The sequence below is a fragment of the Eulemur rufifrons genome, chromosome 8 (assembly GCF_041146395.1).
Source record: "Eulemur rufifrons isolate Redbay chromosome 8, OSU_ERuf_1, whole genome shotgun sequence".
Taxonomy (NCBI): domain Eukaryota; kingdom Metazoa; phylum Chordata; class Mammalia; order Primates; family Lemuridae; genus Eulemur; species Eulemur rufifrons.
In genome coordinates, this window is record NC_090990.1 from 107449204 (window position 1) to 107464555 (window position 15352).

General features: G+C 40.5%; 1 protein-coding gene across 2 annotated transcripts in view; it reads left to right on the forward strand.

Moving 5' to 3' along the window:
* TBX15 (T-box transcription factor 15) overlaps positions 1-15352 on the forward strand; it is a 108855-nt gene that overhangs the window by 73705 nt on the left and 19798 nt on the right. For both annotated transcript variants that reach the window (XM_069478901.1, XM_069478900.1), the window contains exon 6: positions 5467-5531. In XM_069478901.1, coding sequence (XP_069335002.1) covers positions 5467-5531 — 65 coding nt within the window. The remainder of the gene's footprint in view (positions 1-5466; positions 5532-15352) is intronic.

The window sequence follows — 15352 nt, forward strand, 5'->3', positions numbered from 1 at the left end:
AGGAGCCAGTTATACGTTAACAAAGACCACTTGGGCTGCTGTGTAGAGAAGAGATTGGACAGGGACAACAGCAAAAGGCCCTTTAGGGTAGTTTAGTCAAGAGGTGGCAGTGATCTGGTCTAAGGTTAGGGAGGTGGAGATAGCCATATTTGGGTCTAACTGATAAACATATTTGTGGAGTAGGGTTGAAAATTAACTATTTATATTATGTAAATATATACATGTAAAACACACACACACACACACACACACACACACATATATATAAAATTTTCTATAGCGGATTTTCCTAAAAAGCCCTAGCCCCTATATTGGGGAAGGGTAGGTTGAAATGTAACCTTTCTATTTTGGCTTAAACATCCCTTCATGTAACTTGATTTACTTTGGGTAAAGGTTTAGTTATTGTCTTTTGCCCACTCCCTCACTCTACCCCATGGCCTCTAGATGCACAGTGCATACACAGGCGTGGAGGAGGAGAGGTTTATGTTACTTTTTTGTAGTTGCTTGTGGCATCCCTGTGCTGTTTTCTGGCTCACTGGCCTCTGCTGTGGGACATCTAGTCTGGTCTGTCTGTGGGTACCTGGTGCTAATATCCTCTCCTGATAAGAGACAGCTGAAATTAATTGTGATTTGTTTTCTGGCCTTGGTTGGGGCCTCATGGGTCTTTTTTTATTTTTTGCATTTATTTAATTAATTAATTAATTAATTTTTATTTTTAATTTTTTAAAATTTAGGATATTATGGGGGTACAAACATTTTGGCTACATGAAATGCATTTGCCTTGCTCAAGCCAGGGCCACAAGCATGTCCTTCCCCCATACAATGTGCCCCGTCTCCATTAGCTGTGGGTTACCCACCCTGCCCGCTCTATCCCCCACCCCCTCCACCCTGCCACCTGACTGGCACCCAGTGAATATTACTGCCATGTGAGCACCCTCATGGGTCTTTTTTGCCGGCTCAACCTCACCTCAGGTCTCACTCAGGTCCTCCATTTGACTCCAGGCAAGGCTGTAGCACGTCTGTGTCATGGTCACCTTGCCTTCTCCATCATGGCTTGTGAGGATGTTTGAGTCCCTTAGCCACCATGGAAAGGCCATGGGAGGCCTGGAGATAGAAACTCAGGCCTCTTCCTGCTTAATAAGACCAGGTGGCATTTTTACTGTGATACAGCCACCCCCATGTATGTAAGGAGGTCACCCTGTCAGTTTCCTCTGACCCTGTCCACTGCCACCCCTGGCTTTTGGTTTCAATGGGGGAGTAAGGCTCATGATATCTCACTGCTTGCTTCCCCTTTGTCTGTTTCTTCTTTTCTCCTACTTCCTGGGGCTTATGAAGGGGATGCTCTTTAACTTCTTTTTTCTATGTGATGAGAATTCACCTTATATCATACCCCTGTCTTCCATAGGACAGCAATCCTATGGCCCAGCTACCATTTGCATTCCTTTCCATGCTATGGAAGACACTTGTCATATCTGAGTCAGCCAGGCTGCCTCTTCATAGGGGAGACATGGGCCAAAACGAAAGATTATCAAGGTTAAAAATACATTGGTTTAGTACTCCAAAAATTGTCTTATTACCCTGGGTATTTGTAGACATAGCCAGAGTTGTCGGCACAAGCATTAACTGAGATCATAATTTGGTTTATATAGCTAAAATTGCGATCTTCTGCCTATTAAGTAATCTAAATGCCTGAGCGGGTTAATAAGGACTTTTTATGAAGTGACCTCAAGCCGGCCTCTCTAGCTTTCTCTCATTGCTTGTTTTCTCATAGCTCTGGTCAAACTGGCCTACTCAATGTTTTTCAAATCTATATCACTATATTTTTATATATATATATTTTTATATATATATATATTTTTCAAATATATATCACTTTGATGTTCTGGCTTTCATAGCCTTTCTTATGAAATCTTTGTTATGAAATGCTTCCCTTGTCCATTTTTCCCCCTCTTGTATTTTTCATTAAAATTCTATACAACCTTCAAGGCCTGGCCCACATGCTACCTCTAATGGGAAACTTCAGAGCCCTTCAACTTGAAGTAACTGCTACTTCCTCTCAGCTCTCATGGCACTGTGGCTTTATTGTAAACCTTGTCATCTTCTGTAATTATTAGTGTATATGTCTGCTTTTTCTTCTAGATGATCAGCTTCTTGGCGGAAGAGATGGTTGGTACATAGCCACACACTGACTGTTCACTACTCTGTGTCACCTGTGTTGCCTGTCACGCTGCTTTGCACACAAAAGGCACTAGATGATAAACAATGAGTGGCACAACCACACTTCATAAAGCTCTCTAAATCTCACATTAAAAGCTTTGAAACAAGTGTAGAGGTATTATTTTTCCTAACATTTGATGGCATTTGTCTATTAAATTTCCACGCAGACCCCTTGGTTTGGGATCCAATGAGCTGTGGGAAATAAGTTTTCAACCACTTCTCCCTGGCCCATGAAGTGGAGTGTTGTTATATTTACGGGGGTCTGTGGAGACCCCCAAAACATGGCAGCACAATCATATATCAGAAACCCCTATCATAAATGAGTTGGACAGGATAAGCCAACTTGAAAGGGAAAATAAAATATTATAACCCCAACTTGAAAAGAAAATATGGTGTGTGGTTTATTGCTGTGGATTATGGAGGAAGAAGGAACTGATTTTAAGTCAAGCGCAGAAAAACAGTGACACTCTTTAAACTAAATACAGTATTCACATGGCAGACACTGGACTTTAGAAAGCCAAACCTTTAGGCTCCTGCTCTGGTCTATAAAATACATGTAAAATTGCTTTTGCTACATTATTAGTGCTACGTTATTAGTGTGCCATTCGAAAGGCAAGGAATGTTCAGGGAGAAAAATAACCTTGAAGCCAGCATGGTTCTTTCAAGTCAGAGTCTGTTTGTCAGAATCTCACATTGCATTTAAAGACCTTTAAAGACTGTGGCTTTGGGAAATTCCACTCTGATGAAATGAGGCAGAAGAGAGACTAGGAAAGATTTACAACATGCCTAGGGAATAACTTTAGCTGTCTTAGTGATAAGTTCTGCATTTACCAGAAATATGATGATCATCTTAAATAATGAGCTTTCCTTCTCCTAGAATGAACTTTCACTGAGGATCCCTTTTCTTTCCTGACCTACCTGGCTCCCACCCCTAAGTCTCTGTTGCTTGAATGTAGTGAGTCAAGTCATAAACATCTGGTTCGGACACAAAGGTATCAGAATACCTCCCATGACCAAGGCTGAGAGTGAAAACACAACGAGTGCATATGGAATATGTTGGTCAGGCTTGTTCTAGTGTAGAGGCATGAGGGTAATATGTACAACCATGGCTGGGTTTGCTGGGACTAAGATAGGACATATTAGAAGGGGACTTATGCATTGAGTGGAGATTGAAGCAGATGGCCGCAACCTGGGTGACACAATTGGATGTGCTATGTTTGCCCAGCCTTGTGAAGCTGTCTTGTTTCTTCAGATTTGCTTGTGAGTCCTGGAGATTGGATGAGATGAGCTGTATCCTGCCCCATTCAGTCTCACATTTGTAGGCTATCCTGTGGGTAAAACCCTGGCAAAATTCTAGCTACTTTTTCTGCCTTTTGCATGAACATTTCAGGTCATTAAATGAACAATTCCTAGCGGCAGGCAAGGCATGACTTAAGAGAAATGGAAAATGCAGTCAGTTATTTGGATCTTTCAGGCTGGGGCATATTGTCTGATAGTATGATTCCACCTGATTGAATTGATTCCATTCATTCATTATTCACTCACTTGCTCACCATTCATTTACTCATTCATTTAACAAGCATTTTTTTAAGTGCCTCATGTATGTCACATACTGTGGACCTGACCATTGCCCAGTTTTCTGCGTCAATCTCTGCCTAGGCAAGTGATTTATCACCACTTTGGGGCAAGGAAGGTGAGTAGAAGAGAGTTTACAGAGTCATATACTGGGCAAGCATTGGTTTTTATAGAGAACTGAGTTAGGTGGGTCAGACATCTGTGTGCCAGGACAGGTTTTATATCAAGCTTTAATTTAAATCTCAAACTAAATGGAAACTAAATAAAAACAACAGCTGTTGTTAACAGAGTGATTTTTTTTTTTACTTCTCTTTTTATTTTTCATCAAAAGGACTTGAAGAAATACAAAAGCATAGGACTCTTGGTATCTTATGACATTCCATACAGTTAGTACACAACATAGAAAAATACGAAATATTGAGGGTTTGCCTAACATTATCTTTATGACCTAAAATGTAAACCTAGATTGTGCATGTGCATATGTATTTACTAATGTCATTATTCAACTCTTATTCTAAATAGTTATGTGTTGAACTCTATTTAGATGAGTAGAGATATATTCATTATCTCAGTTAATTAGCCAGAATAATTCTACATGGCTTAACACAAAAAGGGTTTATTTTCCCTGGGTCAGTGGGAGTTATGCTCCACATGGCTACTCAGGGATCCAGGCTGACATAAGGTCCACCATCTTGAACCTGCACCATCTGGAACACTTGGCTTTTCTCAGCAAGGAAAAGGAGAGATGCTATGCCATCATCTGGCTCTGCAATGCTTTGTCCCAGAAGGGACCAGTACCACTTTGATCAATCCACAGCCCACTGGCACAGATCAGTCATGTAGCCCCATCTAGTTACATGAAGGAGCATGTTTCCTCCATGGCGGGTGGTACATGTCTCTGCCGCACTCAATACTGTACAAATCCAGAGTCCCAAAAACCAACTTAGAAGCCAAGAAAATATAAGCAATTAATAATAAGATAGCTTACAATTAATATTAGCAAGTATTACTAAAATACTTTTCTTGGAAATTATCTGAACAAAGTAAAACGTAAATGCATCTATATAATTTTATTAATGCAATGTCTGGTTTCATTGGAAGCAATTTATTTTTTTAAGCCCAGTTATTAGGATTTTGAAATATTAGTTGTAATATTAGTTGTAATATCACATTAATATTATATTTATATGTTTTCCAGTATCAATATAATTAAGAGTAACTAGGCTTCTTTGCTGTTTTTATGTGAAAATATAAGAAATTTAGAAAATTACAGTCATAAAACATTTTAGTGACTTTGTCTTTGCTATAAAACCTAATCTTGGCATAATTAAAATATGTCATCATATATTTCTATCCTTGCTTTCTGTAGTAACTGCACAAATACTACTAAATGATTGCTAACTTGGAAACCTTTTATTGAATGCTTTTAGTTCAAAAGCAATAAAAGTGTATTGTATAATAAAACTGGGAAAATTAATATTTCATAGTTTAGTAATTTCCTTAAAAATTAGAATGAGAAAAAACATCTATTGGTAGATTAAGTTTTTGTTGAAACTCAATTCTTTATAAGTGATTGTGTGCTTAACAGAGTGATTTTTTGTTAATTTTCTAGGAGTAATAATAAAAGAAATCAGTTAATATAAAAACAATTCATACTTATTTGTTTGTTTCTAGATCACCAGATTAAAAATTGACCGAAACCCCTTTGCTAAAGGATTCAGAGATTCTGGGAGAAACAGGTAAGAATAATTGAGGAAGCTGACATTTCTTTTCTATGTGACATTACTTTCCCCACATTCTATTGGTGGCTCCTGGCTCCTGATTTTTGGAAGACACCTGCATGTTCTGCCACTATGTTGACTTACTCAAAGAGAAAAGTATACCTGATCCAAGAATCAAAAAGCTGCCTGCCCCAAAGGCTGAATTTTCCAAATTCTTTGTTAACACAATCTAAATCACCAGATCAAATTCCTCATGCTGTTTTCCTCCCTATATCATACTTGGTAATTCAGTCACTTAAAACAAATTCTATGGTAACTTATTATCATCGAAAGATTGCTATCTTTTTCTGATAAGCACTTATAGGTAGCTATAACACCTGCAGTGATATCTCATATGTTTTGCATTATCAGGAAACAAGGAGTTATGGACAAATACAATTTTTCAGAAAATTACTAACATTAAGAACTAAAGCTCCAGACTGAGCAACAGCGAGACCCTGTCTCTACTAAAAATAGAAAGAAATTAGCTGGACAACTAAAAATATATACAGAAAAAATTATCCAGGCATGGTGGCACATGCCTGTAGTCCCAGCTACTCGGAAGGCTGAGGCAGTAGATTGCTTGAGCCCAGGAGTTTGAGGTTGCAGTGAACAATGATGATGCCACTGTGCCTAGCCTGGGCAACAGAGTGACACTCTGTCTCCAAAAAAACCCCCCCAAAAAACTAAAGCTTTATGAAAAAAAATTTAACCATTTTTCTCCTAGGAAATAGTTCCAAAATACATCAGATGTTTCCTGCTTTAGTAAAGAGAGTTTATAGAACACTTCTTGATGAACTAGGTTGTGGTAGAGTGGAACTCTTAGGAATTGCGGACATTTGTAGGACTATTTACTCCTGCTGTAAATGGCCTTCTGTTGTTTTTCTGGTTGATAATTCTTCTTTCTTCTCTCTAAATTTGATCTCACTTTTCCTATATAAAATTAAAATCTGTTATTCATAGAAATCTAGGAGAGAATTGAAATTGCTAGGGAAACCAGCTGTATCTAAGGTTATTCAGTCAGAAATTTTCATCTTCTGTAGACAATATTGAATCAGCAAATATGAAATGTCTGTCTCACGAAGTGCACAGGCTTTGCAAAAACCATTGAATGGTCAGATATTTTTTCATAATTTGGGGGCAGCTATTTACATCTGAATGACAGATTGTCTGGAGTTATTTTTGGTATTCTCTTTGCAAGGGTTTTTGAATAAACCAAAAACTTTTGTTTAGAACCACTTCATGGAATGTGTAATGCATTATATTAGAATACAGATTTATGCTAAAAATCAGTCATGGTAATAATTTTCTTCATGAAATGATTTAGGAATCACTCCTTTATTAAACACATTGTATATTTAAAATACATTTAGATTTCTATAAAATTTTATTTACCTTAGAATTTTTTAAGGTCACATCTCTTGAGTAAAGTAAAATTCACTTAAACTTCCAGTTTGCAGATAACAAATGGAGCAATATGTTTTAAGTCAAGCAACTATTATTTAGTTGTGGAGCACACTAGAACTCAGACATATGGACTTCGAGTCAAATGTTTTCCTGTTCCATGATTCTTTGTTTAAAAGGGACAAAGGCCCTTATTTTTAAAATTTAGCCAATGAAGAATGAATATTTATTCCTTCTGTTTCAGATGGGTCATCGTCTTCTTTTCCATTAGCTTATATTCCATGTTCAGGTCAGACTGTGACTGTGAGCTATTTCATATTGCCTCCTTTTGTAGGCTCTGCAATCTGGGCTTACTGAGGACCGTGTTAGTGACAAGAAAGTAGCAAGTAAAAAGGAGAAGCTGGCCTTTCATAAAGAAACCACTAGACCTTCCTTGGTGGTGATTCCTTGGGGCAGGATGTTTATGATAGGCTATTTCTGAAGGTAGGCCATGTGTGGTGAGGACATTAAGATCTTTAGCTTGGAACCCATGGATGGATTTCAGGGGCTCGGTGAGCTCCCAGATATTATAAGTAAAATTGTGTGTGGATGAGCAGGTGCATGTTTTTCTGGGGAGAGATCTATTGCTTTCTTCATATTTTCAAAAAGGTCAAAAAAGTTAAGAATTTCTGCTCTGGACACAACAGTCTGTCCACAGGGGCCAAACCTGTGACCTTAGTTATTCAATTACTTCTTTCTTTTACCTTCCTTCTGTATCTCCAGTAGCATTTAGTATTTGTTTGTTTTCTTATTGGCACTTGAAATATTGTTTTATTTTCTTTGCTTTTTTCTCCCATTGGAGTCTATGTTTTTCAGAGTTTTTGGTCACTTTTTCTAAGGTTAAATTTGATTGCTTAATAAGTACTTTTCTACTAACAAGCACACTGTCCTTGGAAATTGCTATCTGGATGTACTTTGACCATTTGTTGTCTAATATTGCATAGATATCAAGAAATATATAAGTCAATTATTGATAAATGCTAAGAAGAAAAATAAATCAGGTTAAGAGGGAGGGTGAAAGTGGGAGCCACTTTTATAGGGTGAACAGGGATAATCTCTCTGATAAGATGCCATGAATGATACAAAGGAAGCTTCCAAGTATGTACTCCAGGCAGAGGAGACAGCAAGTGCAAAGACAGACAGGTGCCAGGCGTGTTTGTGCAACATCAAAGAGGCCCTAGGTCTACAAAGCATAGTCTGTGCTCATGAATGTGACTGAGTTGTACGAGAATGGAGATGCAGAGGCATGACTTAGAACAGAAAATTGGGAGAGATAAGCTGTGTTGACCGGCATTATATCTATGCCATAGGAGTTGGAGCCACGCTTTAACCTTGAGAAGACCACTACATCTTGAAGGATTTACCACTGGTTAGGAAGTTGTGATGACATCTCAGTTCAAGTGCTGAGGTCCTCCTGTCTCCTCGTCAGGCTACACAGGACCTTAGCATATCATTTGGCCCTGGCCTTTACTGGCCTGAAGGCTGATGAATGTCTTTCTTACTGCTCAGGGCAGACAGTTATTTGTCTGTCCTTCCTAGTAGGCTGCTCTTCTTCATAAGGGCTCCGGGAAAGCAGAACTATGGATCCTCATTAGCCCATTTCAATGCTTTTATTTATTTATTTGTTTTGATAGCGTGGGAATTTTTCATTATGCCCCATCAAAACCTACAGGCTACTCTAAGTGCTACTAGTAATTACATCAGTTAACTGTGATTGAACACTTACTGTGTTCTGGACCCTTTGCTTATGCTCTCTATAATCTTCAAAACAAGCTGCATTTTACAAATGAGGAAACTGAGGCTCAGAGAGGTTAAGCATCTCTCCTACTATCACACAGTAAAGCTGGAGCAGGGATTAAAACCCAAGTCTGCCTGACTTCAAAGCCTGTGCATTTTGTATTCTAACAGTTTACTCTTGACATATTTTATCTTCAACCGATATTGAGAACAGACCGCTTCCTCTAAAGCCCTTCATCTACTTATAAACACTACTGAGTCATATAGAATCTTTGCCTTTCCAAATAAAACAACCTGTATATTCTCAGCCTGCCTTTGCAGACTAATCCCCATGACTTCATCATTCACTTTCTATGCCCTGTAAACAAGGGATTCCCTAGCAGAGGACAAGAAGCCAGGCTGAAGTCCCCTAGCAGGTGAAACTGTGATATAACGACATTGAAGTTCCATGTCTCACAACAGAGCATGGATGAATTATTAAAGGTAGAAAGCATTTTTATCCTCCAGTGCTCTGGGAAGCTGGATTGAAATAAACTTGTTAGGGAAAGTACAGGGGCTCTTGTATTTTTTCTCTTTAAAAATCTCAAAATTGCCTGATAATCACACTTTAATTTTCACTAGTTGCCCACAGGATCTGATGTGGGCAAGAATTATTAATGCCCTTTTGCACATGGGAAAGATTGATGGATGAGGATATAAAGAATTATTTGCAAATCTTCTGGGAACAGGTGGTTCTGTGCCAGCATCAGGACCCAGTTTACCACTTTCCAGTCAGCACCTCTTCTGTGCTAACAGAGTTCTTTTACATCTAAGATCTTCCTCACTCATCTGAGACATCAAGTGGCTTATGCAGAAGAACATGGTTTGATGAGTTGCATATAAATGTACCCAAAACATACGGATTGCATTTCCTTTAAAAACACATGGGCTTAAAAATTAGGGGGGAAAGTGCTTGGCCAATGTTTTTTGGTTTTGCAGAACACAAAACATTTGTGGAATACTTTGGAGTTACAGAGTTTGCCAAACCTCAAACCAAAACACGTTCAGGTTTGTCGATCTCAATCCATCCCAGTGTGATCCAGAGGCTCAGGAAGGGAGGAGTGAGGAAGGAAAGAGGGAGAGGACACAGCCACCCACTGTACTCTCCTCGAATGACTCATGTGAGTCTTGTAAGCCTCTCACACTCAGTGCCATCGGAGTGTGCCACCGGCTGATGGCTGTGTCCTCTGAAGTGTATGTAGAGAAGAATGCTTGAGGGACCTGTGGCTGAGAACATTAGCTTCCCATTCTCCACATGTCAGTGTAGAGAGATATCTGTGAAGTACTCCTGGCTCCGAGCCCCATCCCTTTCTCCTTCCTCTTGATGGGAACCAGAGTGACTGATCTGATTGCTGAGTCTGGGAGGAGGAACCTGACAGGAACTGCTTGCCTGCAGAGCATACATTCCAGGCTTCTTTGCATGCTGTGTTAAGCCTAGCAGAGGAGGCCTGTAGTCTGGGAGAGTCGGCTTGTTCTAGGGGAGTTCTGCCCAGCTCATTCAGTCTTCTCACCTATGCCATAGTCTCCAGAAAACTTTAACAACCCGTGACATTGGGATTTTGGTCTCCATTACATTAGGCTTCTGTGTCTTCCTCAGAATTGATTCTGAGCTTGGATGAAGACAAGAGGTGGTTTCCATTGAATTGTCTAGGACTCTAATAGGAGCCCCAGTGAGTCCATCTTTCAGACCTGTGGTGTCACCATCATCAGAGCCTGATGTAGTTCTCCCTGCTTCTTTAGAATGTGACAGAGGAGAGGTGTGGGAAGGTCTCCACCCTTCAAACTTTACTTTTGGAGCTGCTACTTTCCGTTCCCATGTAATTATGCCCCTGATTAGCAGTCTTCACTGGGAGCCCGTGTGTGTGTGTGTGTGTGTGTGTGTGTGTATGTGTGAACTTGAGAGTGGGTGTATGTGTGTGTTCATGTTGTGGGGAAGAGTAATTGATGTCCATTTCTCCTGGCATGAAGACACTGATAGATTTTGCTTCCAGGCATTGTCTCTGCAATGGGTGGGAAACTGTGCTTATTCTAAGTCATTGCTATTTCTAGATTTCTCAGAAATTGTGTGTCCCAAATCCAGTTTTTGGTGGGGGTCAATATATGTTCACCAATAATCAAGGCTGGCCCCAGGACACAATATCCAGTTACCTTTGGGAGATTTCTTTCTTCTGTCCCTGGGGAAAAACAGCTTCCCTCAGCTTGAGGGTTTTTTTTTTTTTTTTTTTCTGTCTTGTGGTCTGTGTTCTTGGGCCCTGCCCCCTGCTAGAAGCAAGTCCCTGGAAGACTGGGACTGTATTTTTTCCAGGTTTCTATTGTTAGATTTTTTTTCCCTTACAGTGCCAGGTATACAGAATAAAATAACAGTTGTTTCTTTACTTACGAAACAGTAAACAGTGTTGATGAGTGGCAGAGAAATTAAAAACCAGAAACTCTAGAGTGAGAAAGCCTTATCTCAACCAGGGGCAAATCAGGTAGAACAGCAGTGGGGAGCTAGTTTTGGATACCACATCAGGAAGGATGGGTGAATCTTTAAATAGGCTTAGTTTGAAAGACTAACACCGATTTTGATTCAAGTCTGAGACAGATTACTGCTGTAAGACACTGACTTGGCCCAACTGTAGATTAGACACACATGCCCTTGAGACCATCTGATCTGGCTTTGGGTAGTGGGAGCACACCTATGCAGCCTGGCTCCCTGGAGAGGGACACCCAGCGATTTTTAGTGTCTGTGAGCTTCAGGAAAGAAGGGCTTCCCAGAGGCTGAGTTAAAGCAGAACAAGGTTGGAGAAAGGTCACCCAGTAGTAAACTGAGTGGTAAAATTATGCCTTTGGGGGTGGTCATCCCAGCGGGGAGCCTGTACTAAGGGTCATGAAGCCAAAGAGATGCAAGTCTTTGCACTGAGCCTCATTGTCGAGAAGCAGCCTTGGGAGGTGCATCCACCCACATGCCTGGAGGGCCCACTGTGCTCAGCTAGAGGGAGTGTGACAATGCCATGGCCCTACACATTGAAGGGAGAGCCAAAGAAGTGTAAGGAAAGAGGACTCTGTGGGTCTCTAAGCCCACATCTGATGTGAAAGCCTTGTCTCTGTTAGGGGTGGCTGCCAGATCTTACAGAAAGCCCAAGTTAGCTTGGGAAATTTCATGTAATTTCTACGGACTTCTTCCAAAGCAAACACATACATAAAAAGGAGAGGATTAAAATTATGATCTGTCTGGGGAGTGAGGGGTTCTATGAACTTGTCTTAAAGGCGCCATAGAGTAAGAGACTTTGGATTCTCCTCTGTCAGTGCCCTTCATCCTGTCTTTGACCTTGAGTTTTACTCTTACTCCCAGCTACATTGCATCTACAACAACTCCAAGAAGGACTGTTCCATGTGACATTTCCAGATGGCATGGTGCCCCAGAAGCCACTTTTGTTGGCACCAGGTAGAGTGGCCCTTCAGTGGCCCAGGAAATTGGTGCAGCCTTTTAGAAGGGGATGTTTTTCTCTATGGAGTCCCTCACTGGAGGCCTGAGAAAGGACACTCTAATTCCATAACTCAGGAACCGTAAGAAAGGAGCTGGTGGCAGGCCCTGTAACATGGGGAAGCTGGTTTATGCGGATAAGTAGTTTTAATGGGTTGCCCTTCACTGAAGAAACAATTGGACCTGCAGGATGAGGTGCAAGAGGAAATTTGAGTCTGAGCTCATTCTCAGAGTATGTCCCGCCAGCAGTGCTGTGTGCTGGGAATGTGGCTGGCGTCAGTCCTTCTCGGTGCCTAGTGTCCCTTTACGTAATGTTTCAGGGGATGGCGATCTAAAAATGGAGCCATTCACTGCATTACAGGAATGGATATATTTGCTTGCTGAAAGAGGATGTTTAATGAGGTTAATACTTAACTCAAGGGAAGGAATTACTCTCTAATGGCTGTGGGGAAAATATTTGGGAGTAAGGAATTTTCCTGTGACCCCCGCTGAAGCAGCTGCTGTCCCAAGGCCATGTTTACAGAGCAAAGAATAATCTCTCTTGGGCAGAAACAGGAGCCCCCTGCTACAGGCCAAGCTCCTCTTCACAACACCCAGTAGAAAGAGGAGCATGAGATGAGAAATCAAAGCGCCTGATGTTAACAGAAGGAAAAGAAGGGACAAGGAAAAGCCAGAAATTAACCCCAGGGCCAGTCCACCTTTGTTGAAACCTGAAACAACTTTTCCTCAGGAGTGGAAGGAGAAAGGGTGTAGGATGGCTCTCAGTTAAAATGTTAGCAGAGTTCTCTATCGTAACCAAATAACTCTAATCTTGTCTATACGTTTATCTATTAAGCTAAACATAGAAAATTACTATATTTATAGGTCAAAGATGGCAAAATACCAACAATTTCATACAGTGTAACCTCATATATTTATTTCTAGCCACTTAAATCATAAGTATACACTTAATAGTAATAATTATTTCATATAGTAGTTCAACTTGTCCATTTTTACCTCTAAGTTGATGGTGTCAGCACAGTATCTCCCATTTTATTGATGGTAAAACTGAATACGGTGAGGTACTGGCTTTCAGAATTTGTAAATCCAGCCAATGACAGCACCTAGGGAATGATTTAACTCCCTTCTGTTGGGCATAGCTTGCCAATCTGTAGAAACCGTGCCATGGTCCGTCTCTGACTTCCCATCGCTCCTGAAGTCTCACGCAGGAAGCTTAGAGCCAATGAGCCAACCACTTGACTTTTTTCAACCAGCATGACATCCCAAGTATCTTCCTCACTTTCAATTTCTATATTTTCATTTGGTCTCCCTAGAGCCGTTGGCTGTATTTTTCTAGTCAATCTCATCCTGCTCTTTCCTGGCAAACCTACCGGCCCCTGTAGATTTTGCATACCCTTTTGTTATCCCTGGCATGGGTGGCTTCTGCTCTTTTGCAGATCTATGGAAGCGATCAGTGTTGGACTCCCTCACAGGCGCTGCTGCTTCTCCAGTTGGAGGTGGCTGGCCCTGTGCTGGAGTCTGGCAGCAACATGCAGCTGGACTCCTCCTGTTCATCCAGGCGATAGCTGTTTATCATGTCCCCTGGCTTGTGGTCTTTTAGCCAGTACTTAACATTTTTTTTTTTTGCCTTGTTATTTGTTCTCCCTCCCCTCATGAACCTTTTCCACCATTGTCCTCTTGGCCATGTAGCTTTGCCAGGGAAAGTTGGCAATTGTTTTGTTATCTATGGCTCTTGCCCAGGAATGGTGTCATCGAACAGAGCGATGTCTTTTTAATGGCTAACATACTTGAATCTCTAATATCTGCAAGATAATGAGGCCTTCAGGGGCTTGAAGGACACATTTTTGGTTCTTTGGGGAGAGAATGAAAAATGGAATTAGGTACCATACAGCTTCCTCCACATTTAATCCAGAGCCAAAGGGCTAACAAAGCTTTGAATTCCAGTGAAGTAAAAATGCATTCTCCTATTACAGGTCACAACCTGAGCAGGACAGTTGGATTTCTTTTGCTAAAGTTAAATCAATGGTTCTCAAACTTTCATTATCTCTTTCTCTTGTTTTGACATATTTTGTCTTTAATCAATCTGCATTTATTAAGTAACAGTTAGGAGGAAGTATTATCATTACCCCCTCCATGTTACATTTAGAGAGACTCAGGCAGGAAAGGGTTATATAACTTGGCCAAGGTTGCATTAATTAGCAGCGGGGTTGCAATTTGAACCCAGATAATCTAGATCCAGAGCGTATGCTAATCCATCCCTCATGTGATTTTAGTATCACCAAATTAAATTTAGATCATTTCAGTCAAATGCAAAGGAACACAATATTTTAGTTCACCTACTTTATGTTATCATGGGTTTTTATTATATTTTTGAGGCTGTGAAAACTCCTTATGGACTGCCATTATTTACTACCAATTCAGACTCCAAGGGAGGACAGGATTCCCAAGTTGAGAATCACTGGGTGAGGAACAATTTTAACTCAGCTCCAAGCATCTATCCGTTAGCACCTGTTCTTCCAAGCCATTGTAAGGCACATCAGTTATAGCTACTTCATCATGTGGATACACTTATGATACCCTGAATGATGGTTTGGTTTTTAGTCAATTTTCAGAGCTTTGGATATTCTTTTAGAATATCCCCAGACATCAAATGTCCTGAGTAATATGGATAGTTTGATCTGAATAATTTGATTTCAGGTCCAGTAAAGAGAAGGAAGTGGACGGCCAGTCTGAGCAAGAGCAAGACCCCGTCTCTACTAAAAATAGAAAGAAATGATTTGAACAGCTAAAAAAAATATATATAGAAAAAATTAGCCGGGCATGGTGGTGCATGCCCATAGTCCCAGCTACTTGGGAGGCTGAGGCAGAAGGATCACTTGAGCCCAGGAGTTTGAGGTTGCTGTGAGCTAGGCTGATGCCACGGCACTCTAGCCTGGGCAACAGAGCGAGACTCTATCTCAAAAAAAAAAAAAAAAAGAGAAGGAAGTGTGGAAAGTTTGAAATTACCTCAGTGAAGCAAGGACAGTCTAAGAATGTTGGGCTGTGGTAATTAGATCTGAAGGAACGCTATATTCTGGTTCTCTGTTTTTTTCAAATAATAGAACAGGAAGGGAAA